Source organism: Clavelina lepadiformis, chromosome 2, assembly GCF_947623445.1.
Source record: "Clavelina lepadiformis chromosome 2, kaClaLepa1.1, whole genome shotgun sequence".
In the NCBI taxonomy this organism is placed as follows: Eukaryota; Metazoa; Chordata; class Ascidiacea; order Aplousobranchia; family Clavelinidae; genus Clavelina; species Clavelina lepadiformis.
In genome coordinates this window covers 14,842,894-14,868,539 of record NC_135241.1, presented here as the reverse complement: position 1 = coordinate 14,868,539, position 25,646 = coordinate 14,842,894, and the positions used below count along the sequence as shown (strand labels likewise).

Here is a 25,646-nt window from a genome sequence, read left to right as displayed (position 1 = left end):
CTTACTAACAATAAAAGGAGCCACAAGTGGCATATCGATGAATTACTAAAACTACATAAACACGCAGTCACACATTATGGCCATAACAATACGGGTGGAATACATCTTAATATAAATCTAAAAACACATCGTGGAATATACATCTAACTATACAAATAAATACATATCAATGTGCATTGCTACATTAACACGCTTGTCAGCATGGTTAATATACAAAAAATTACCAAACGTGAAATTTGGTGAGAAGAAAACATCTTAAACCAAAAATATACGGCTTATCTTGCCAGTTCATCCTTTAATTACAAACAAATATTTCGCATAGTATCTTCAATATGCTGCTAAATTAATTAAATAATTAATTACGCTAATTAAACACGATTCCGCATTGACAAAACAAAAAAATTTTCCACACGCTTGTTCATCTATCACTCTATAAAATAGAAAATTAGAAAATTTGCTGGCATTATTTTTAATTTTATAATCAAACTAATTAACGACTTAACTTTGGTCCCCACCGCTCACAAACAGTCGCTTGCATTGATAAGGGCCAAACTACGCATCAAATATTGCGGCTAGAAAAATCACTTCCCGCAAAAAATTTCAAACAAGTTTTCATTACACTTGTTTATCAATCACTCTAGAATCTAGATTATGCCGTCATTAATAAGGGCCAAATTATGCGTCAAATATAACGGATCGAAAAATTGTTTTCCGCAAAAGTTATACAAATTCTTTTTGTAGCAACTTGTTTATAAATAATTCTAGATTAAAAAACTATTTAATTTGCTGGCATTATTTTTCATTTCATATTCAAATTAATTGCGTTTTTGATTTTGGTCCTCACCGTTTGCAAGCCGTCATTTGCATCGATAAAGGCCAAATTATTATGTGTCAAATATAACGGCTCAAAACATTGCTTTCCTCAAAAGTTATTCAAATTCTTTTTGTAGTAACTTATTTAATTATAATTATCAAATACTCTAGATTAAAAAACTATTAAATTTTCGGGCACTATTTTCCATTTCATATTCAAATTAATTACCGCTGGTCCCCACCACTCGCAAACCTTCATTTACACTGATAATACACGGCATTTTTAACAAATGCATTGGACAGCATATATGGTTTATGGACAGCACTAAAAAGTAAAAATAGCCTCATTTAATGTTGTTGGATTACAGTGTCCAATGAAAAGAAAATCTATTTTTCAATTTTTAAAAGGTAAAAATTATAACATTGTGTTACAACAGGAAACATATAGCTCTGTCAGTATCGAAAATTTGTGGTAAATGGAATGGGGAGGGGAAATCTATTGGTCGCATGGTCGTACTAGCTCGAGAGGGGTTTGTATAATGCTTTCGAAAAACCTCTCCTACACATGTACCAAAATTGCGTCGGACAACCTTGGAAGGTACCTAATTTTAAAAACAGACCAAGGCGAAATAGCTATTACGCCGGCAAATGCTTATGGGTCAAATAAAGACACACCAGAATTTTACAAAAACTTATTTGCTCTTTTAAGCGGATTGTCCCTGAGTAATTGTATAATAAGTGGAGATTTCAATCTAGTATTAAACAACAACTTCAGACAAAGATGGTGGCGGTACCCATTCCAATACAGTAGTAGGCATGTGTAGTGAGCCACGCAAAATCTCTCAGTCTTTGCGACGTTTTCAGAAATAAACACTCCACGTTGAAGAGGTATAGGCTACCTGCATTCAACAACACCAGTATACTGCAAAGAGACTACATTTGTTATGATGCCACAACACTTGCTACCCAAAGTCACGTTAAATGGCATCGTACCAAGCATAAAATTGTATTGCACTGTCCCATTTTGGGAAATGTGCCATTATGGGTAAATTCCACCAAGCTCAAATTTATTACTTTCTTATTACGTCAGAGTAATTAATTTTGGTATCATTTAAAAGAAGGGATCAACTAAGTTGGAATAAAATTGCATAAACGGATTTTAGTACGATGGTCAGCTCACTGTATAAATATTTTGACATGAGCATGTCCGACAGCAAGATATAGAAATAGTTGATATAAATATTCATAAGTCATCATTACTATATATCAGCGCAAAACGTTTTACAGCATTTAAGAGCTTTTGTGACGCGGAATACGATAAAATAAACAAATTTTAGTACTGTCGTCTCCTTTATTGTTTATATTGCATATACATATATTAACGCGCGTATAGTAGAAATATCTATTAAAATTAATAAAAATTTACATAGGATGCTTGTGGACAACTTCTTCTGCAATACATCATCCTCAGAATTTCATTTATGTACAGTATGTATGTGCTATGGCATTTTTAATTTAAAAGTTAAGCGCTTTCAGATATCGACATTAATTAATTAATTATGACCACAGCATCATAGCACTTACCAACTTAAGTGGATTGATTGACAACGACGTGTTTTGGATTGGAAGCGTAAAAGAATTAAAACTGTTTATAGGCGACACATGTTTCTCGTAACACAAAAGTTCATGGACGTAAATAATTTCGACGATTGCGTCAAAGTTAGCCGTAAGCTAAGAATCGCACGATATTTATGGGGAGATAGATTTACCAATTACGGGTCGAACATAGCTATACACATTTCGGCTGTAGGCAATATCTCCAGGCGCAATTGGCGCTGTGAGTTACTATTATCAGTTATTTCATTGAAGCAAGCAACTTGTCAAGCAATGATTCTAGCATATTTTTATTCTGTGTTATTTTTGTTGCTTTTGGTGTGGCGACCAGTGTCTGCTCAGGGTAATTAATTTAACAACTATCTGTCTATCGTCTATATTAGCATGCTTATACAGTAGCTTAATAGTGTACAAAAAGGTTAGCGTGATCGTCAGTACTATCGCCGAAAGTATAGTTCAAGTCCGTAGCTAATTTCTTTGTTTGTAACAAATTAGTAGAAATGTTTATTTATATTATACAGTATTTCTCAATTTCGTAACAACAGAGTATAATTTTTTGTGTATGACAAAAAAGAAATTTCGCTTTAGCGTAGAATTATAAGGAAACGATAAGTAGGTATTCTTAAGGAAGCACAATTCCGTTCTAAGACAGATCAGTCTCACCTAAAGTTTACTTTTTTCAAGTCACCTTATATATTTACTGCAGTTGGAACTTGGAACGGATGGTCGGTGTGGGGTGCTTGCTCACAGTCATGCGAGACTGGATTTAGAAGTCGCTCCAGAACTTGTAGTACCGGACAAAACCTAGATTGCAGAGGACTTGCCGTTGCGTATGAAGCTTGCAATATCCATGAATGTGCCGGTAATCGTTTGAGCATAGATAAATTGGGTTTCATCGTTTTGTGTAACCTATATCTATACATGAAAAGTCACTTTAAAATAATTTCCTTAGCGCCGTCTTGGTTAAGCTGGGAATCGTGGACAACCTGTACAAAATCTTGCGGGACAGAGGGGTTGCAAGTTCGAAGTAGACTATGCAGTTTAGGAGTAGAAACAGAGTGCTTTGGATCCCCATTTGAAACAAGAGCTTGCAATATACGAAACTGTTTTAATGGTTGGTTCATTAAATACCTGTAGAAAAAAATTGGTATGGCATTATTCGATAAATTTTGGTTTTGTTACAATATACGCGAGTAAACTTACTGGCATGTGTATTAATTCAACGCTTTGTTTTTTGATAGTGGTTGTTGCTGAATGGATTAGCTGGCAAAATTGGGGAGCTTGTAATGTGCCATGTGGCGGAGGAGTTCGGATAAGGATACGAGTATGTAATACCAGGCGAAGCGCAGATTGTGGTTTCATTAATGAAGAGACAGAGTCTTGCAATATTCACGAGTGCCCGGGTAACATCTTTCACCATAATTTTTGTTTTGACTTAAAGGTTATCATCATGTATATGATCAAAAATGTTAGAAATACATTTGCATACTAAACATAAGTAGCCTATCTGTCTTCATGCAATCATTCAGTACTATGGGGTCGGTGGACGACTTGGTCTTACTGCTCAAAATCTTGTGGAGATGGATCGAGAAGACGAACGCGTACATGCAGCACTGGGATCGCTGCAGACTGTGGAGAGCCCAGAAGTGCTATCGTAAGGAAACTTTGCAACACACAAGCGTGTCCGTTCAGTGGGTATTGTTAAAACAACGAGCATACTGCTCCGTGTATTTCATTTTCTTATCATCGACAAATTATTAACAACGTAGCAATACAACAATAAACATTTTAGCAATATGTCATGTATAATAAGGCTTTGTATGGGATAACTGGGGTCAATGGACAATCTGCTCGCAAACATGTGGTGTTGGTATGCGCAGAAGATCACGAACGTGTCCCACCGGTCTTAACAGAGATTGCGGGACATTGTCCAGACAACTACGAAGATGCAACACACAGGAGTGTCCCTGTACGTCAGTTGGGTTTAATTAAATTAAATCCAACTATTAGTTATAAAGTTGATGTTGTCTGAACCGTGTTTACCAAATTTTAATGTAAAACAAAAAACAGGATATTGTTTGGCACTCTGAGCGTTAACTTTATATTTTTCGACATATAATATATTAATTACTTGTCTCTTTTTAGGTTTCTTAGATTTTTTGAATAGCATAAGTTAACGTCGTGTAAGCAATACTTTGTTATACAATGACTTATAGTTGATTTCTGGAACAACTGGACCCAGTGGACGTCATGCACAAAGTCTTGTGCAAGTGGATCGCGAAGAAGAACGAGGACGTGTAGTTCTGGAAAGAATTCAGATTGTGGAAGTATAGCATCTCAGACGACATCTTGCAACACGCGTTCATGCCCCCGTCAGTTGCTGATTAGGCGTTTTTGTACTTGGGTGATTGATGTCACTTTTATAGATATAAAGTAAAGGTCTAATTTGATGATATTTTCTCAAACATTGGAATACAGGATGGAACGACTGGAACGGATGGACTTCTTGCTCAACAACTTGTGGTACTGGAAATAGATTTAGAACGAGATCTTGCACTTCTGGTAGAAATGAAGATTGTGGGTCTCAGAGTCGACAAACAAGTGCCTGCAACGTTCGACGATGTGCATGTACGAACAGTATTTATAGCCCAGCATTTATGAATACTTACTTATATGCGTTCACAAATTTACAGATTGCTTAAAAATTGCACATTAAATCTATTTTTTAGAAGTTTTATTACAAACTGATAAGAAAGGTTTACTGTGCAAGTATGGTTTACTGTGTGAACAATATAGCAAAACCATTGGCTGTTCCGAAACAAAGCATAGTTAACTTCGTCATTGCCATTTTCGCTCTGCTATTATTAAAGCTTGGAACGCTTGGAATCAATGGACTACTTGCTCAAAAAGTTGTGACAGAGGGTCAAGGTTTAGAAGTCGCATTTGCAACACTGGAATAAATGGAGATTGCCCGGGGACGTCATCCCAAACCGCTTCGTGCAACCGACAGCTTTGTGCAAGTTAGTCGAATTAAACTTAACTAAATTTCTTTTGTTGCGTTATTCCAAAACTATATTTTCTATCAAAACTAATGCGTTAAAGTTTTTGGTTGATGGAACTTTAATTTTCTTTATAGCACGAATATGGACAGCTTGGACAAATTGGTCAGCATGTAGTTTATCATGTGGGGTTGGCAGGATTCGAAGAAGTAGATCTTGTTCTACTGGAAACGATATTGATTGTGGTTTATCTGCCTTGGAAACTTTGACTTGTAATACACAACCATGTCCAAGTGGTTAGCAACTTATATTCATAACGACCTTTCACAAAGGGCTTTACCAGTTATTCGATTAATGGCGTGATTCCAAATAGAAGATAGTTGATTTAACATTCCATAGGATTCTTAAATAAAATTACTCTGTGAAATGCCAAGAAATGTTGCATCGGCTGAAAGAGCTCAGTCGGTATGCATTTATTCCTTTCAAAGTTATCATTTTGGGAATGTATATGAACGACGTCGTTTGTTTATTCATAGCACCATTTTGGAATTCATGGACAAGCTGGAGCCAGTGTAGTGCAATTTGCGGCAGAGGAATTACAGAAAGAAGAAGGAGCTGTTCTACTGGAATCAATCAAGACTGCGGTTCGGTAGCAACAAAATTAATCAATTGCAACACGCAACCCTGTCTAACACGTACGTATTTCCATTCGAAAAATTTGCTGGCTCACATTCAAAAGGAATGTGGCAATTACATCCCGGATTTGCGCAATACATATGAATGTTATTTATCAAGGTCGACATTAATTGGTTGCTTACTAGTTGGTAAGGTTAACTTCATGAAATGCTTATATTTATTTTAAATCGTATAACATGATTTAAATCTAACGTTTGTTTCTCCCCATCCCTCCACCAGAGGTGTGACAAAAAGGAAACGTCAATGTTTTCATAACAATTTTATCACACCATTTGCGAATAATTTAATGCTTTTTCAATTCAAAGTATATTTCCCCTTAAAATTTATGCACTTCTCCATTTGATTCCGCCACCAAAGGAATCATTTGGAAAAGTGCTCTTTTATGATAGGCTACTATTTAGTTCAATCGTCATAGAGGCTTGGATCTTCTCACGAGAGGTGAAATAAGTTTAAACACACGGTTCTGTCGAAAAGCCAACAATAACATGGCTCAAATCTGTGGTATACAGAAATTAGTCGAAATGAGCTGTGACCTGCTTTTTTTGCAAAATGTTGCCTGACACTAATCACCTTGTGTGCGGGGGAGTTGTCATAGTGAAGGAATCACAACTTGTTCCTCCACAGTGTTTGTTGCTTGCTGAGCCGAACTCGATCATCGAGGTGAATGAGGATATGCTGGTATAGAAGTACTGATTTATTTGTCTTACCCATCCATATTTTTCACTTGTTTTCGTTGTGACAAGCACTTGAGGTCATCCTCCATTTTCTGGGAGTAGCTCTTGGAGCACTTCTGCCGTTGAACGATTTTTCGTCGCGACATTACATCTTGACCGCAGACTCCTTGAAAAATTCGGAAACACTCGATGGGAATCTGCAGCAGCGCTTCACCTAGAATTTCGAGTTATTTCGTTGCTTCATTTCTGTGCTATCACCAATTGTGTGGCAATAAACTCCCCGGCGTTCCAAAAACGTGCAATACAGAGCAACAAAATAACAAGGGTTGGTAACAAAACTATGTCACAAAAAAAACTAAGCCAGATGAACAGAAGGGGAAAGATCAAAAATTTTACAACGAAACAATGCTGAGCAAATGTGTTGCACAATTATCAAGCGACATGCCGATTTGTGTTGCTAAGAGCGTCACTGATGCTAACTCATTTTTGTCACGCCTCTTGTATAATTTAGTAAATTTACCAACAGAACTGCATTTAGTAACAACTTTCTCCCATATTTAGAGCAGGACGATTGGTCTCAATGGTCTCCGTGTACTGTGTCATGTGGAACTGGTGAACGATTCCGCATTCGTCTGTGCTCTAACAGAGAATGTCCGAATTCTGCTCGACAAACGACCGATTGTTATGAGGGACCTTGCAGGTTTGTAGGTCTATAACGGCCAAAAAACGCGCCTGAGGCTAGTGAAAGAGGTTAAAGCTTTGTCGTAGGAGTCGTGTAAATGTCAATCTTAAATGAAAGCAGCAAGGTTACGATTATGAGCAAACAATAAAATATGTTGCATTAACTTATCCCAGAAACCTAAAAATAAAAACAGCTTACTCATAACCGAAAAATTTTCTATATAATTGTACAGTATAGTGTTACATTTAAAAAGCTTTATTCGAAATTATTTGCAATATGTCGTTTTTGTTATAAGCGAAGCTGGGGTAACCGTAACTGACTATTTATAATTGGCTGCCACTATTTCAATGGAAAAAGTCGTGCGTTCAAAACTATTTTTCACAGTTTGTTAATGACCTAAATTAAATGTTATAACATGGCAATCTAAATCTAACTTAAATCTGCCTTCTAATTTAATATTTAAATCTAACTTCAATAGAACCTTAAATAGCTATAACCAACATGCTGCATGACTTTTCTCCTAACCTAACCGCCTACAACAGCGGGCTGCTTGACCTACATGCGGTGAAATAATCATTCTCTTTAGCATTATTAGGCATTTGGTCAGTAATCGAATATTATTTTGTTACTTTATAAATTCATTTGCAATATTATGAATTCTTTTGTAACTTATTAATAACTCCATGGTTCAAGCACATACCATAGTAATAAAGCAATTGTTAACAGTTGTACTGTATAACTTATAGTAAATATCAACGTGTCATCTGAAAAACATACATCGATTAATTATTTTTCTTCATTGACAGTGGGTAGCGAAAAATATGGTACTAACCTCATTGCAGAATGACCAAACAAGAAATATCAATATTTCACAGCTTAGTTGATTAATAACACAATTATATTATTTAAATTAAAACAGCTATATTTAGCGTAACAATTTAATCGCGCTACCGGTACTCCGAAAACTTTTGATATGTTCACTAAAAAAGAACGATTCAAAGGTTAAAAGTGCCCAATTGTTTGTTCGATTACTTGGTGAACATAATCACCTCTATACTTTGACATTGCTCTAATACAAAATCTTAAGTTAAATGCAATCATAGCATTATACATGTATTCATATTTTCCATGCAGTGTCGTCCAAAAACGAAACTGCATTTGTGTGGATGCGACTTGCAGCGACTCTGTCAATGGAAATTGTGACGTATTTGCCCCTCACTGCGCTACCTTTCCTTCCTATGTAGCATTAAATTGCCGGCTAACTTGTGGGTTGTGTCAGCCGGAATACACAAATAGTGATTGTAACTGCACATTACCTAGTAAGTGGTATAAGTTATCTGGAAGCTCTAGATTGCATAGTAGGCTAATCTTTATTCATAGAATCGAGGAAAGTTGTTTTACATTATAAAATATATGCTGTTGCATGATTCCCACAGTTATTTGCAATGCTAGTAACAAAACTGTATTCGAAGTTGAGATTTTAAAGATTTATTCCTGGAGTGGCTTTTCGGAATATTTTTGCCAATTGCTTGTTAGAAAAGATCTAGAATGAGTATGAGCAAAATTTCTTGTCATTTTCTAGATTCTTTTATTCGATGCCCAGTGAATTATGCTTTGCGCTATAATTCCACAACTAGTTGTTGCATTGTGCCAACCGCACCCTCTTGTGGAATATCAGTTGATTATAACGGCATTGTGGAAGAACAAGCAATACAGACGCAGTGGCCATGGATGGTAAAAAATGTCTATTTTTTACAATAATTACCACTTTGTATAAAGATGCAAAATGCTGTATAGCCTACTATACATCTACAGGTTGTGTCGTTTTTAAGCTAAATTGGTGATTTTTAGGTATATGTTCGAACACCAACGTCTACATGCGGTGCTGTTCTCATTTCTGAAAGATGGCTTATTGCAGCTGCTCATTGCCTTGCGTAAATTGCTGAATTGGCTAAATATTTTCATCTGCGGTTTATCTTACTTCTTTTAATTAATGCAGTTATATGGCCGTGTATTTTAATGTTAACTTAAGTCCTAAAAATACCTATCTGCAAAGACGTTTTAAAGTAGTCGATACGAATCCATTAATAACGCCACTGCATTTCAGGAACGTGGAAGCTAGTCAGGTCACGATTCGTGTTGGAGGAAGCAACTCAATATATTCACGCACATTTTTCGCACAATCAATAACTCTGCATCCCCTGTTTTCAATTAATGCCGTGGAAAATATAATTGAAAACGACATTGCCATAGTTCAGGTGCCTGTGCTGTATGAATTGTTATAGTTTTAGAAAATGTTTTTGTATCGGAAGTCATAGTCTTCAAGAGAAAACGACTAAACTTTTGCGTTTAAAGCTTCCAGTAGGTGTGACATTAAACCCACGAACTCAACCTATTTGTTTGGCTGGTACCGCGCAAGTAGTACCATCGCAGTGGAAATGCTTTGTAGCTGGTTGGAACTTGGGTAAGTAAACTGTCTGCTACTTCTGCTAATAATTCCTGTCAATCGTCATTAATGCCTAATCCTGAACTTTCTGGTAATTCACTGATACCTACACATTTTTTGCCGGTAGAAATTCCGGACGAGTTTCAAACCTTGGAACAATTAAGTGTCAGGATAGTCAGTGATGTTTCATGCAAAGCGGCATACGACAGTTTGCAATCAAATATGATCTGCGCTACTAGCGATAACAGCACAATGGACCATTGCGCGGTAATTAATGTCACTGTCAACCATCGGTTGAAACCACACACATGGCGGCGTATAATACTTGTCCAATTTCATTTAACAGGGCGATAGTGGTGGTCCACTTATGTGCCAGTTGTGTCAGACGTGCGAGTGGTATATAGTTGGTATAACTACACTTGGATCTGCCAGATGTGGCATATCGGGACAACCAGGCGTGTACACAAGAATAGCGTCGCATGAAGTATGGATCAATCAGATAACTGGCATCAGTCCATCCGAAACTTCCTCTTGCTAAAAAAGATGAGAGGTTGGTAGAGGGCAGTAGACCAAATGGCCTCATGAATACAAAAGACACAATATGTCAAACTGTTTTATTATATTTGTAAATATTCTAAAATACAAAACTTTGCACATGGTTGGATGAGTTGTAAAGGGTTAGTATTAAATCTAACTCGCTTGATGGCACACCAGACTCACAAAGCGGAGTCAGACAAAGTCAGTAGGGCTGTAATCACTATGTCAAATTAAATTGAAATCTTGATAAAACAATAAGTAAGGTCAAGGTAATTACTTCATTATAACTAAACTTAAAAAACATTAAATTCAACTCAAAAGTCGAACTTAAACAAACAAAGTATACAACAGTTTATACATAAGCGACTCCTCTATTATAAAGTACTGCCTATAAAGAAGGCGACGTAAAGCGGGCACTATGTAATCAGGTAATCCTTGGTGGGCTTGAGGTTGTTTTCGGTTATGGAGTCTAGAATAACAAACCAAACATAATAAAACTCGTTTCATTAGTTCGGCAGTAAACCTTGCAGCAGCGTTATGAAGTACATCTTCGAAGCCCTTTCAATCTTTTGGTACAAATGTTACGAGTAACATCTAAAATATACATCAAAAAATTAGCAGCTTTACCTAAAACCCACGTTTCTAGAACGGAAGGTAAAGATGCTGTCGCTTTAAGTCGACCGACACGAACTTTTGCTCTTTTCGGACTCTCGATAACGCGACCTCCTCCCAACCCAACCAGTTCCTTAAGCTGATCCTGGAGGGGTTAAAAGAATCCATCACTTTGATGATTTATAGAAGAGGGGAAATTACCTGGCTGATAGACAACTGTCGGGTAAAGCTGTAAACGACCAGGAAACTTGGAAGCCAAAATTGTCGTGTACGAAAGGGTTCTGGGCAAAAAATTATGGTAACCAAAACCAATGGTCCATGTACGTATGACAATGCCTTGCTCTGATCAGAATTTTTGTTTGGGTATATTTTTACAATTTTATTTCACCATAAATTTGAAGTTTGACACAACAGACTTTAGCAGTTAACGATCATCTAACTTCGAAAGCAGTCATCATGGCAGCTAGCCGTCAGCTTACGACTGGCTATAAGCTAAAAATCCGACCAAATTCATACAAAAAATTTCACGTTGGCTCACTTTACTAACTCCACAACGGAACGCGGATAATCATCTGGGAACGTGTTAGCTGACTTACGTTAGGAGGCTTGGTGTCCGGAGCTATGTATACATGGCCGTCTAGCGAAGAAAACACAGAGAACTTCCACGAAGGAAGGCTACAACGCTGCAATCTCGTATGTCTTGCGGTCGGAAAATAACTGACTTCATAGCTGTGCTCATCAAGCCAGTATCCCGCATCACTGGACGCAGTAATCTAAAATTAACACCTGTTCAGTCTTGAAAGAAATTCAATTTTTCTAAAATTGAGATGTTAGTGATTAGCACTGCGATCAGCAGTCGAGTATTGTCCACAATGTAAAAATTTACCCATTCTTTGCTGAGTAACCACAAACCACGAGAGATTGCACAAAGAACGTTCATCGTTCGCCGAGCTGCCCCACATACCACATGAGTGACGCTTTCGTCTTTGACAGATGTATGAATTCGAAAACGACCTAATTTTCGAACAATTTTCTCCATCGCAAGTCGTTCCCTTAAAGTAACAAGGTGGTCTAAGTCTCCCAACCCTCTGAGTAGCGTGAAAGAAAGACTATTTATTCTTACTCGGTGTGGAAACTAGTCAGCACCATAACCGCACATTTCTTTGCTTTTCTTCGTCGCTGGGTCAACTTATCAACACTTATGCCTTGATTGGGTGTTCGCAAACAGTTGCGAAACTCATCAGAACTTTGACGAGGGTGGGTTAAAAAACCTGCTCAAAACAACAAACAAGCGATTTCTTTACGTATGGTAAAGCGCATAACCCAAATAAAAAATAGCCCAGGAGCATGCTGCAATCGAAGAAAGTCTTTTTTGAAATACCTTGTTTCGCGCACACCGAATCGGTGCCATCTGAATTATTCCTCATATATTTTCGCGAGGACTTTCTGGTAGGTCTCCTTATGCTTCCGTTTGATGACGATGATGAACCTAAAACCAACGAATTTTTGTAATCGAGAAAAATACAACCGATAATTATCTTACTCACGAAGACGTCAAAAAGTTTTCATTGTAACCAAAACTAACTCGACTCTCTATGTCTTTTTCTCATGTAAACCGATCTGACGTTTCTGGGGACTTCTTGCAGAACACCAACGCAAGGCTCGTCTGTTAAAAGAACAATATGTTGTTGGACTTACGATTTTATTATACCAGCACTTGACTGCACAAAGCGAAAAGTATCTGATACAGGATACTGTACCTTTGTGTATTAAGTTATCTGCAGCTTCTCTGTCGCTGTTGTTATCTTCATAAGCAGTGCTTAAGGATTGACGTCTTGTCCGGTGAGTACAAGAGTCAGCTTTTGCATTACTCCTGTTTTTAAAGTTATGCTCCGTACAGAAGTTTAGGAAATATTACAAAAAGTTATAGAAACATACTACACAGTACACACTGATTTTTCTTATAAGAAACTTTATGTTGGAGCTTTTTAAGTAGGGCATTTATTTGAATACAATCATTATTAGAAATAAAAGGCATCCCTGCGTAGTTTTCAATCAATGAAAAAACGATTAAGCCCTGCGTGTGTGTAGTGTGTCCCATTCCCAATTAAAACTAGCACAACAGGATGTGCAAGTCGTGCTAACGAAAAAAATTTTCTTTATTCTGTATTGCTAGAGTTGCTTAGTTTTCTACGAAATCTCAGTAGTTTCTTGCAAAAAATAAGTGCACTGTATATCTCAAGATAGCTTTTATACATCTTAGTGATACCAGTAATATTACTAATTTCATTTGATGATTTTTTCACAGTAGAAATTGGTACTGATAACTTATAAACAACTTTTAAGAACATTAACATTCGGAAGTCAACAAAATTAATACATACAACTGATCATCATTGTCATCGGTAACAGATGCTGCTGTGGGCGAAGAGAAATAACGTTGTCGGCCGCCGCGGGTTTTTAGTGGGAAATGTCTGACTGGTGGAAGAACGAAGGAATCACGTGAGTTCGATCCACCCTCATCGACTTTTGTTGAATTTGAAAATTATACAACGCAATTTAAAAACACAAAATGCGTTCACTTTTTAACATGTTGACGATGGCAAACATTTCGCAGTGGCTGGTAGCCCTTGCTCTTAGATGGCAATTACAATAAGTTTACCTAACTGCAATAACGTTGATTGTCGTTTAGAAGCTTTTGCTAAATAACTGGAAATAGCTAATGAGGCATTGACACTTGATCGTCTTTGTGATCTTCGTGGGCCCTATGAGCCAAATCCAAATTTAAAAAGAGCATTTGAAAATCAGATATGACACAAATGCTACCACATACAAAGTATAAGAACAACCAATACCTGCTTCAGTTGATGTGGACTAATCAGTAAAGAAGCAGGATTTATAACATCATCATTGTGCAAAATACGTCTTGTCTTTCTATGAGCTAAGTAAAAAATAATTACATAAACAGAAAGAGAATAAATTAGTGCCACAACTCTCAGTGAAAGGCATTGATAAACTTACATTGTTTAAATTCAGTAGGATATTTAAGTAGGTCCTCATGGAAATTGGCACCTTCCTCCAAAGTATTTTCAATATCATGCTCCAGAGAATTAATCTTATCACTCTGGTTACGTTGATGATGCAAAGATGTATCACAACTATCACAGGAACGTGTAGACATTCTTGATGACACGCTCAAGTGAAAATTTAAAGTGGAATCCTCAGAATTTCTTGAACTGTTTTCGAAAAATATACTTAATAGTTCAAAAAGTTGCAACTTAGTAGTGCCAAGCATTAACGTTCTTTGTAATACGTCACGAAGTCGTGTACCTACTTCACTATGTGTGACACATTTGGCAATGTTCTCTCATCACTGCTTGTCTCACCTAAATTCATTGTCTGCATCATACTGACTGTATTGACAATAAAACCATCGAAATATTACAACGTAATTTATACAATCTGAAGCTTGCCAAAACTAGAGGCAAGCACAAAGAATACCTTTTAAGTCGATACAGGTCAATTCCATATCTGATTTTTGAGAAGTTTGTGTTGAAGTCATGGCCATGAGTGGTTTTTCTGAGCCTATCACAGAATAACAAAAAATGTAGTTATATTTTAACTGCAACCATTACTATAATTAGACTGAATCTAAAAAATTGAAGATGTTGGAGTGGACATGAATGCATTGGATTCATAAAAACATGAAATTACAACAACATGATTAATAAAAATTAGAAACAATTTTATTAAAGCACTATAATTTTCGGAATGGGACAACATCGAAAATGCTCAGATCTTTTTGTTTTCAATCATCCCTAATGATGCATTAATTACAGTTTGTTATTTAGTTTTCTGAAAAAAATATAACGACAACAAACCTATATCATCTTGATCAGAAATATGTAGCTCTGCAGATGAATCAGCACTAAAAGTAAGTGGTTTAATCTGGGATTCCAGAGTTTCTATATCTTCAACATCATCTTGTCCTTCATGTTAAATAAGACAAAAGTGAACCATAAAATCGCAACTCAGCTTATTATATTATATCAACAAATCTTAAGTAAATAACTACCGTTGTTTGAGGTTACAAGAATGGATGACTGAGAGACATCTGATGACAATGGAGAAGATGGAGGGGAAAATATTGGCTTCCCTTCCTTCATACGTTTTAATTTGCGTTGTATGCTTTCATTTGGAGTTTCGGCCACTATGTAGGGATGGAAAAATCGATAGGACTTCTTGAAATAAAATGCATACAATGTAAATTGTATGAGCACACTGCACTGGTTATTGATATCTTAACAAAAAGATGTGGAATACAAAGTTTTTTCTAAAGGTTTCCAGAGTGGGTTCCGCAAAAACCTTAGGTGTTATGAAATTGGCAATAGTTCTTCAATGTAGTTCCATAATAATATTTGTTAGTACAGTAGTACTAACATGTGCTAATACTAACTAATATGTTCCCAGGACCAAGATCACCTAGCAATATTATGTGAACTGCATTGCAGGTTGCTCTGTGTTACTCTTTTAAAGGGTAGCGACTGTAACTAGTCCAAAATTACATTTAAAATCACACCTTGTATTATTTCTATTACGGCGGGCATTACTAAAAACTATTCAATTTTAATTAGTGTTAATATTTAAATACTGTTTGCATCTTATGCAAATGTACATTCTCTACAAAAACAACATAATTTGGCGGATTGAATACTGAACCAGATTAGAGAGACAAATTCACATATACATGAAGCTAAATCTAAATCAATATCAAAACCTGTTCAAGTCTGGTAAACTAATACATACATACCTCCCATTAAAACAGTTGGGCCTTTTTGTTTTTGCAAAACCATTTGGATATATAAATATATATCATGCTTGGTAGAGGTATCATTATTCCAATTTCGATTCATGTTAATGTCAAAAATCTATACAACTTACATGGAATTCCTGTATTATTTATTACATGATAATTGAAGTGATTATAATCCCATTCAGCCGGCAACTGAACTGCTTTCTTAATGTGGTGTTTTTAGTAGTGATTACAATTCAAATGGCGGAATGTCTTTTGAACAGGCTAGATTTTTTAAGCTTCCAGTGCTCTTGTTGGCACTCTCGCATCTATTAATTATTATTTATGCAACTGTTAGAACATACTTTTTAATCAGATTTATTGTTAATCCTTTTCAAGTTTTTGTATCATTTTAGTCGTGTGGCTCGCGGTACATAAGTTTGGGAACCACTGCGATAAATGGATACAATGGAATTGAATTACACTTTTGACTGAAGTAAGCCCATTTATTTGGCATAAGAACATCAGAAATTTTAAGTAAAATTTAAACCATGTTAATAGCAGAGTAAAAAAGATTTGATCAGTGACAATAAATCCATAAACACAAGGTAGCATTGATTACTTACAGACGTAGGAAAATATGGTGTATCTGAAGCCAGTGGTCCATTTTCTAAATGAATTTCAATAAAAATAACATTTATCATACCTAATTTGAGAAATATGTATATTTTTGTCATGATTTACAATAAGCAAGTGAATAAAAATTTGTTGTATAACCTAAACCACTTCCGTCTTTGGGAGAGGACAGAAATCTTACAGCACGCCTTGCTGTTTGTTTTTCTTCCCTTGCTTGTTTCCTACGGACTCTCTTCACGCTCTTAATGTGCTCTTCTTCAGGATCAAGGGGTTGCATTTCACGAAATTTCTGTTCATATTCTTAATTAAACTTAATAAGGAGATAATTTGAAACAAAAACTAAATAGTTGTTATAGTAGTAAATATGAATAAGCGTTAGTAATTATTACTACAATCTACAGATCTTAGCACCTTGGGTGGCTTGTAAGAAGAATCATTAAAAGTGTAAGAACTCTCATTGACCCAGGTCTGTGTGACACGACACCTACATACATGAGAAAAATTATACATCTGTGCTTAAGTCAGCAGTTCTTAACAAACGGATTGCAACCCAGCTGTATATTACAAAACATGATCACATAATCTTAATACAAGCTTAGTTTTGACGGAAAACTTTATTGATTCCTGCAAATCACACAAATATATCATGGCTTATGAAACTTTTTTGTTCTGCGACTCTATTTTACAAAAGAAATTTCTATGCGACCCCTTGATGAAGTAGCCCACATATTAATATTAAAACAGTCAACGAATGGAATAAAAATTTAAAAAAAGCATAAAAGGTTCTTTCAGTAACTACGCTGAAATTGGAATGAATGCAACAAGGCCAATATCGGCCAGTAAGTTACAACAATCAGAACGTAACAATGCACGACTTTTTGTGATTGGTTGACTATTATCATTCGATAGCTCAGACTGAGATCCTAGTAAACAAATGACAGTGTGAAATACGAAGTTGCAAGTTAAAATTTAGTAGAAATAAAGGCCCCAAAATGACACTTTCCGGCCCGAAACGAGGTAGCGACCCACAGTTTGAGAAGTCCTCATATAAATAACCATGTAGGATACTAATTAATTATAGTTACCAATGGAGTTTTTACTGAACCAACGCCAAAACGTAACAAATGCAAACATAGCAGGTTTGTATTAGTTATGCAATCTTTAGTTGAACTAAACCATAAAAATTATATCCATAACTATAAACTAGTTGTTCAAATGGATCACCTAAAATTTGGCTTGGTCTAAAAAAAGGCTACAGACCATTGACTTAAGCCAAATATTTTTCATCTAAAATGTAGTACAATTTCACAATATAATATTATGTGTAATGGTGAAAAACAAAACAATAAACAAATACCTTTCTACCCACAAGCAAGACACAATTTTTATCTGCCGAGACTTTGCTTTTTGTAAGTACGATTTATGGCCGTCTTTGAATATGAGATGGGTTATGGGTTCATTTTTAGTAAACTTCTTTACAATCTGCAACAGTAATACATTATAGCTATTGCAATGCTGTACAATGCACATTACAGTGTTCTGTCTGTATCCATATTCCATTTGCATGAAGTACAAGACACTGCAATGGTATTCACTGAGTGTCAAGACCGCTATGATCATGATGGTATATATATAAAACTTATGCAAAATTCTACAAAATTTTAATACTTAAAATTTTCTACAAACAAAATTCCTACAAAAGGTTTTTCAACGGTTTTTTGTAGTATTTATCATCAAGAATAACATATTAAAAATCTAGGTCCTAGGAGAAAGAAAAATATTTTTGACATTTTTTATTTAAAAAAATAATCTTGTGTTTTTCAGCATTTTGTTATTTAATAATTTACTTTAGCAAGTTTTGGCATTTTCTGTTTTAAAGTTAGGCCTGCATTTGAGGATTTTACTTCACGTTTGCATTTTTACCTGCGTTCGACGTCACAAGAAAACGGTATGTAGGCCTACTGTTCACATATTTTTGTTTTACTTATGAATTTGTTGACTGAGTAGTGAGCAACTTTACTATGACTTTAAGAATCAATATTAAATGCATAACCATAACCTATAATTCTATTCTAATTCTTTTTTTTTCAGGTATGGACACGAATGCTTACGAAGACCTCTACCCGATCTGTGACAAGGATTTTCAAGCTTATGAATCCACCAGTATACTACGCCAAAAGGGGGTTGATGGAATAATACTGCCAGTACTAATAGAGGGGACAACATTGTTGTTACAGCTGGTCGAAAAGTACACATAGACTGTCGTAAACATTACACCAACCCCATCGATATACAGCTTAAGAAGAACAGAGAGGAAAGTGGGTCCTGCGTCACGAGGAAACGAAATGTTCGGATTCTTGATGGTAATTTCGACAGTAAGACTGATTGTTTGTTTTGTGGGACTCGACTTCTCACGGACAGACCTGGCTTTAGTTTCGTTAAAACAGATGCTTTTCCAAGGACTATATTAGAGTGTTTCAAGAGACGTTCTGACGATTGGTCATTCGCCGTGAAAGATCGTTTTGAATATCACGGTGGCGATTTGCATGCTGCAGACTGTTTATACCATCATTCTTGTAGTGTAAATTTTAGATATGAATTTAACGTACCCCTGCAATACGGCAGAGTGCCTGAGACAAAACGTCGAAAATATGGGCGACCGAAGGATGAGGAACAGGACCAGGTATTTCTAAAGATGTGTTCCCATCTGTCCACAATGACAATGTCCAATCTGTGGACAATGTCGACTCCAATCACGTCTGAGTACAACTATGCCATGCAGGAATTCAATACACTCTCCTACACAACAAGCGAACACAAGGAAGCAACACAGGCTAGTGTTCAGAGAGACAGTTCTGACCTTGCAAAGTTGAAGACATCACTTGCTGGTAATATTGTGAATGGTGTTGTGGCCCAGGATGACGTTAATGTACACGAATTCGAATCAGTCGGAAGGAACATTATGGACAAAATGATTGGACAGTCTGTTTTCTCAATATCTTTTAAGCGGAAGGATAAAGCCAAGACATTTGGACACATCTCATTAGTGAAGGTGACACCTGATAGAACGATTGACCCAGGTTTGCTTTTTCAACGTTTCCTAGTGGTTTCACAACTAGGGGCTTATCTCTCGAAGATATCTTCAAGTATGAACTGAGCCCGTTCACTCCACCACTTTTTGAAGCAAGGAAAGTGCTCTGGAAGCCTGATAAGCCTCAACTTGCGAATGCTATCACATAATTTGCAACCAAGGCAGTGCGGGAATTTCGTGAATCCATAGGAGACACTCCACCAAAAACTCAACACTACGTCATAGATGGAGGTTCACTACTACAGCAGCTACCATGGAAGAGAGAAGAAACCTTTGGCTTCATTGCACAATCATATGCTGAATTCACGACTCGGCGTTATCAAAGGGCAACGATTGTTTTTGCCGGGTACCTAGGAGGACCGGCAATCAAGGACAACACACACCAGAGGCGTGGGAAGAATGTGCATGCAGTCATAAGGTTTACGGAAGAGACAGTGTTTGATGGAAAGAAGGATGTGTTTCTCTCAAGGGACATGAACAAACAAAAAATGATCGACCTGATCAGTGAAACACTTCGGGGTAAAAGCTGCGAAGTGATCAATGCCCCAGGGGATGCTGATGTTCCGATTGTGAAGGCTGCTGTTCTTAGTGCAGTGTCACACTCGACATCGTTGATTGGAGAAGACACAGATCTGTTGGTCCTGCTTCTTCATTATGCGCAACAAGCAAACAAACATCTATATTTCCGTTCCGACAAGGCAAATGCTGACAGTGTATCATATAAACGAACTGAAAATAGTGATGGGTGAAGAATTTTGTTCCCCGTTACTTTTTCTACATGCCTACACTGGATGTGACACAACATCAAGAATCTTTGGTGTGGGTAAGAAATCTGTCTTTCACAAGCTGGTGAAGGATGATGCTACTATGAAAGACTGTGCCAATTACTTCCTTCTTCCAAAGCAGACAGCAGCATCCATTGTGAAGAAAGGTTGTCAAGCGATGGCTGTGATTTTTGGGGGCATGCGGACAGATTCCCTCTCGTCATTGCGCTACAGAGTACTAAGAAAAAAAGTAGTCTCATCCCAATCATTTGTGACACCAGAACGCCTACCACCTACCTACTACTGAGTCATCAACAAAATTTCACTGTCTAAGGGTTTACTACCAAATAATGGTCTGGGTAGGACAGGAGAGTGATATGGTAATTTGCGGGTGGGGTTGGAAACTGGAAGGCAGTCAATTTGTGCCAACAGAGTCGGACATGAATGCGGCCCCAGATTCCCTCTTGAAACATTATCCACTGCAACTGCCCCTGCCTGTAGCACTACCAGGTGTAGCTGTAGGCAGAATAATCTACCCTGTTCCTCAGCATGTGGACAGTGCCAACTTGATGCCTGTGACAATATGTACAATCAGTCATTACTGGATGAAGATGATGACCAGGACTTATTAAGTAACTGAATGTAAATAATTTAATAAGTGGTGTGTGATTCTTATACTGCCAGTGTCTCATTATTGTTTTTGTTTCATATAAGTCTTTCCATTAAACTACTGAGTTGATTTTATTTTGAATTGTTTTAATGAATTCCTTACCACCTAAAACCTAGGGATAGACGCCAGAATTAGAGCTCTAGCATGAATATTAAGTGAATTCTTGTCATTATACTGTTTTTGCGGCCATCTTGAAAATGACAACTTTCCGGTGCTCTGATTCTCCTAGATTTTTAATATGTTATTCTTGATGATAAATACTACAAAAAACCGTTGAAAAACCTTTTGTAGGAATTTTTTTGGGGTCAAACCGTATATTGACCTGACTACAACATATTAAAAAGCTCATTATTTTAAGCAGGATGTTGGTGTGTCAAAGTAATATGTAAGTTTGGGGGCCATATACAGCACAACTGTACTTAATCTCAATGAAATCAGACCACTAGGCTAACAACTTCATGTCCCAGTTACTGTGGTGAATTTATCATAACTTTATCATTCAGGTACGCACCATACCTAGCAACCTGTATTAAGTATAGTTGAATTACACTCACATTATTACTTGCAAAATGTAGAAGTATAAGTATAAATCATATCTGAAATTAAGCTTTCACACTGCAAGTACGCTAATAATGCTTACCCTTTAATCTGTTTTCATTAATCACTTTTATCATCAAAAACTACATTTAGAAATTTGCTGTTATAGTACATAAAACTGTTTATCTTATGTTGAATATCCCCAGTGACCTCAAAAAGGCAACTGAAATTAAACTGTAGTTACATGGTAGTTGATGTTTTTCAAAAACACCATCACCCAATGCACGAGATTGGATTTATGTTAACACTTCTGATTTAAACAAACTGCAACACAAATTCATGAAAAATAAGTTTTAGAGGTAACAAACTGATGTGGTGATTAAGTGGGTTACTGTCACAGTTATGTTGTAAAGATAGCAATTGCAATTTTACGATATCTTATCGGGCTCACTGTGCAAATGAAAAAAAAGAAAAGGTCATAAGCTTACATTTAAGACAAAGAGTGATGGCCAAAGAAAAGCTTAGCATTAGACATTTCAAAATGATTTCTGTTAAAAAGTTTCAAATATACACCATTATTTCACAAAAAATACATATACAGTATATTCTTAGTGTTCAAACATGTTGAAAAGATAAATTGCAATTATGAAGGGAATATTGCTTGGTAAAAAACTTACAGTCGCTCCCATTCTTAAAAGAATGCGTGCAAATAAAAGAGAGCGATTGTCACAACCATCTCTGGACCAAACATCCACAAATCCAACACAACCTGAAAGAATGTTGGATTCTGGAATATTCTGAATAAATGAATTGGGAGTGTCAACCCAAGCATTATTAAAGGGACTTGCCGTAGATGGAGTCTTGGGGGATGAACTGAAACACAAGATAAAGCTCCGCAATAAAGTCACGAATTTATGTACTGTATCATGTGATTATATGTGAAAAGAACTACAAAACAAACACATTCCTTAATTCAAAATCTGAATCATTACTGAGGTAGTTATTGTTACATCAAAAACTAGACTATAACAGCAACTGAATATTGTGTAATAGAGTACAGCCACCCCTTAATTGACTTATAAGATGACCATATTTTCCTGGCTTCGTGACCATGAGTTCAATTAGAAAAATTTTCCAACATGTGAACTGATAACTATTCACACCATCACAGTAGGAGTACTAAATAGGAATTGGTCGACGAAGCAAGATTTTGATACTACACACAATTTTCAAGTAAAACAACTTGACCTATTTTTGTGTACAACCATTTATTCATTCTTGTCTAATAATTTCTGATATGCAAAAGCATCCTGTCACAATGGCCACCAACCTTGTTCATAGAATTATAGCCTATGTTATGTTAGTCTCCTTATACACCTAAATCAAATTCTTTACAAACATTTTAGGTATGCTTGCACATTGAATTGCACCGCTTGGAATAAACAAAATATATAGATTTAATACAAGCTGCACGATTTTGCTTTTTCCATCAGCATTGAAAGGTGATATTTTAAAACAAAGGAATTTATGTAGCAATCACGTTTTGTTACAAGCAAAATTTGTTAACTTTTAGATGAAAATTTATCATTTGGTGCTGATACGTATGGATTCAAGATTCGTTTGAGTCAACCGACATGATATTCCGGTTCAAATAATCTTCCTCGTGGCACATTTCTATTAATCAAGTTATAAAATTATGGATATATATGAATATGATTGACAAAAAGTGATTACCATACTATATAAAACAATGAATTAAATAATGATTGGCAGATTAAAAAGTTGATAATGCAGCGATGGGCAATACAGCCTATTAACTACATGTTTCAGGCACAATGCATTGAGCTAGTTACGCATGGTAAATACATTTCAAAATCAGCTGCCAGATTTGAAAAAAAAAACAGATAGATGTTAAACATTACTTTCTCTACTATGTGCACATTTCTAGCAATAAGTGACCTACTCACATATTAAATACAATTTACCTTGAAAATGATGTATATCCTGTAAGATGGGGAAGGTTGTCAAATGGTTTTGGCAACCTTGAAGATGGAGTAATCATCTCAATATGATCTTCATGATTTTTATTCAGTTTTGGTGGTGTTTTAGCTAATGATGCAGAAGCAACAACCGAATCATGACCATTAATGAAACTATTTAGATCAGTAGATGACATTTCCTTGACCTTATGAAAAAATTAACTGCGATTGAAAGCTTGATTATTAATAATAAATATTCAATGTTACATTAATCGTTGGGTATAAAATTAAATGAACACCAACAAATCAAACAGATAGCATTTGAAAGCCTGTGGACCCTGCTTTTTGGCAAAAAACTTGTAATCTCTCCGAAAAAGGTAGAATCTAAGGCCTTTCTGCCAAAGATCTGTGGCGGAAAACCGAATGTAATTCTTACACTGGCAGATTTTAGCGTACCAGGTATGTTAATTTTAGTTGCAAACCAGGCTAGCTGATTGGAAAGTTTGTTGTTTTTGGGTGAGGAATCCCCCATTCAACAGGATGAGACAATATTCATTATATGGGCAATTAATTTAAACTCCCCGTGCATTCAGCAAACATTCCATCTGGGACGTACATACATAAGTATAACTTTTTGAAGTGGGCAGATTTTAAAATAAACCTAAACAATTCCAACGTCTATACTATTTACACGATATCAACTTCCGACCTTGCCTCTTACCCGCAAGTAACCCCCGCTGACGATAAAATAGAGCCATGCACAACTTCAGACGTCATTTCCCCGTTATATCAACAAGGAATAAGTTTGTCTGCAGGCACTAGAGACAACACACAAAGAAGGACTCACATTCAAAGGAATGAACACCAGCAAGCGTTTTCCAGGGATGCTAATTCACAACCTCCGAGCATTAGGCTCTAACGAGAAAGAAAACCTCCACAAAGATATGGCGACTGGACTTTTTAGTTTCTATTTGGAAGTTACCTCTTTTCTAACAACTATCTTAAAAATTTTTAACCGGGTTAGAATGCGGTGATATTTCTGAAGTATCATACTGTTAATTTTCCTAAGTTGTTAATTGCCACAATGTTAGCAGTTTGTTTTACATCTTCGTGTCTCGTGCATAATCACGCTGCGTTAATTCGTTCTTGTGTTGTGTGTTGGGTTTTGTTTGAGACGTTATTCAGTTTTAAGCGTAGTGTTGGCTGGTCATTTGGAAGTCTTCCTAATATGCTTAATGCTTCTAGTTTATTTATATATACTGTATGAGTGTTATACAGTTTACAGTGATGTGTTACGTTACTAATTATGTATTTTGTTTTAGGACTAGCGCAATTCAGTTTAAGAAAGCCTTAGTCTTAAAGGTTATGACAATGTTCTCGATGCGCGGAAGTGGGTAAGCATCGAGCAAAGTGAAGCAACTGACAGTTTGCATGTAGTCAACCACTAAAAACATTTTGTTGATTTCACACCACTAGTACTTGAGCTCTGAAAGGAGATTTTGATGGATCAATGATGCCTTTGAAAAGTAATCTCTTAATTTCGGCTTTTACAAAAGTGGAAATCTTCCTTTGAGTAGAAACGAGTGCGAGAAGCGACAGGGTAGTAGTCCTTTTGCATAAATCCAAACAAGTTGGGTGGATCAACATCAGCTGAGCAGCAGACACAATAAGGGAATTTTCCACTCCACCTAATTCCAAAGTAACCGCCTTGTCTCTTTGTGGTACGCTTTACATCTAGCATAACGTTAGAATAGCTCCGACCAACCAGTTGGTAGTTGCTATAACACGAACTTGTGTAAATAACTGCAGTTCAAATGAAGCCATGCTTATATCACATGCTTTTCCTTCCGGTCTGTATATAATGCCTTTTGCTGTAGCATCAGGCATTGCTGATTGGGCCGACACAGCCAGGTAAGGGCTGCTGCTACCATAGCGGCCATTAAGCTCACTCTAAGGTGTCAGCTAAATTGTCTACTCATTGTAGGTCGTTGTTGTTGTCGTTGTAAGAGTTTCGTATAAGTTCGTTGTGGCACGTGGACGAGACATTTAGGATCTCACCATTTAGATTTATGTTGGTGTAAACTATTTTAACTACTGACATAAA

At 36.4% G+C, this 25,646-nt stretch overlaps 2 protein-coding genes across 2 annotated transcripts; one reads left to right on the top strand and one right to left on the bottom strand.

Moving 5' to 3' along the window:
* The first annotated feature begins 2,610 nt into the window (after positions 1-2,610).
* Positions 2,611-10,583, top strand: LOC143446299 (SCO-spondin-like). The gene is made up of 19 exons (XM_076945885.1): positions 2,611-2,770; positions 3,134-3,289; positions 3,380-3,541; positions 3,669-3,830; positions 3,957-4,118; positions 4,241-4,396; positions 4,644-4,799; positions 4,906-5,055; positions 5,298-5,447; positions 5,564-5,722; positions 5,963-6,121; positions 7,358-7,496; positions 8,613-8,797; positions 9,061-9,212; positions 9,330-9,412; positions 9,586-9,736; positions 9,834-9,942; positions 10,052-10,191; positions 10,271-10,583. Exons 1-19 carry the CDS (start codon positions 2,701-2,703, stop codon positions 10,460-10,462), a joined length of 2,793 nt encoding a protein of 930 aa, XP_076802000.1. The 5' UTR covers positions 2,611-2,700; the 3' UTR covers positions 10,463-10,583.
* Positions 10,529-23,888, bottom strand: LOC143446300 (microcephalin-like). Its single transcript, XM_076945886.1, has 22 exons — positions 23,549-23,888; positions 22,241-22,436; positions 17,859-17,983; positions 16,913-16,985; positions 16,643-16,790; positions 16,492-16,535; positions 15,149-15,314; positions 14,955-15,062; positions 14,575-14,658; positions 14,408-14,459; positions 14,095-14,309; positions 13,929-14,014; positions 13,736-13,838; positions 13,458-13,599; positions 12,834-12,946; positions 12,659-12,739; positions 12,455-12,562; positions 12,197-12,344; positions 11,960-12,125; positions 11,670-11,846; positions 11,089-11,218; positions 10,529-10,930 (listed from the first exon to the last, which is right to left on the bottom strand). The coding sequence occupies exons 1-22, from the start codon at positions 23,737-23,739 to the stop codon at positions 10,878-10,880; spliced, it is 2,709 nt and encodes a 902-aa protein (XP_076802001.1). The 5' UTR covers positions 23,740-23,888; the 3' UTR covers positions 10,529-10,877.
* Between the last annotated feature and the right edge of the window lie 1,758 nt (positions 23,889-25,646).

Coding starts and splice junctions, on each gene's coding strand:
- LOC143446300 (XM_076945886.1), bottom strand. CDS start 23,739: ATGTCATCTACTGATCTAAATAGTTTCATTAATGGTCATGATTCGGTT. Junction 12,563..12,658: donor AAAAAGACATAGAGAGTCGA/GTTAGTTTTGGT, acceptor CGTTGGTTTTAG/GTTCATCATCGTCATCAAAC. Junction 10,931..11,088: donor TCTAGAAACGTGGGTTTTAG/GTAAAGCTGCTA, acceptor TTGTTATTCTAG/ACTCCATAACCGAAAACAAC.
- LOC143446299 (XM_076945885.1), top strand. CDS start 2,701: ATGATTCTAGCATATTTTTATTCTGTGTTATTTTTGTTGCTTTTGGTG. Junction 5,723..5,962: donor TACACAACCATGTCCAAGTG/GTTAGCAACTTA, acceptor GTTTATTCATAG/CACCATTTTGGAATTCATGG. Junction 9,737..9,833: donor ACGACATTGCCATAGTTCAG/GTGCCTGTGCTG, acceptor TTGCGTTTAAAG/CTTCCAGTAGGTGTGACATT.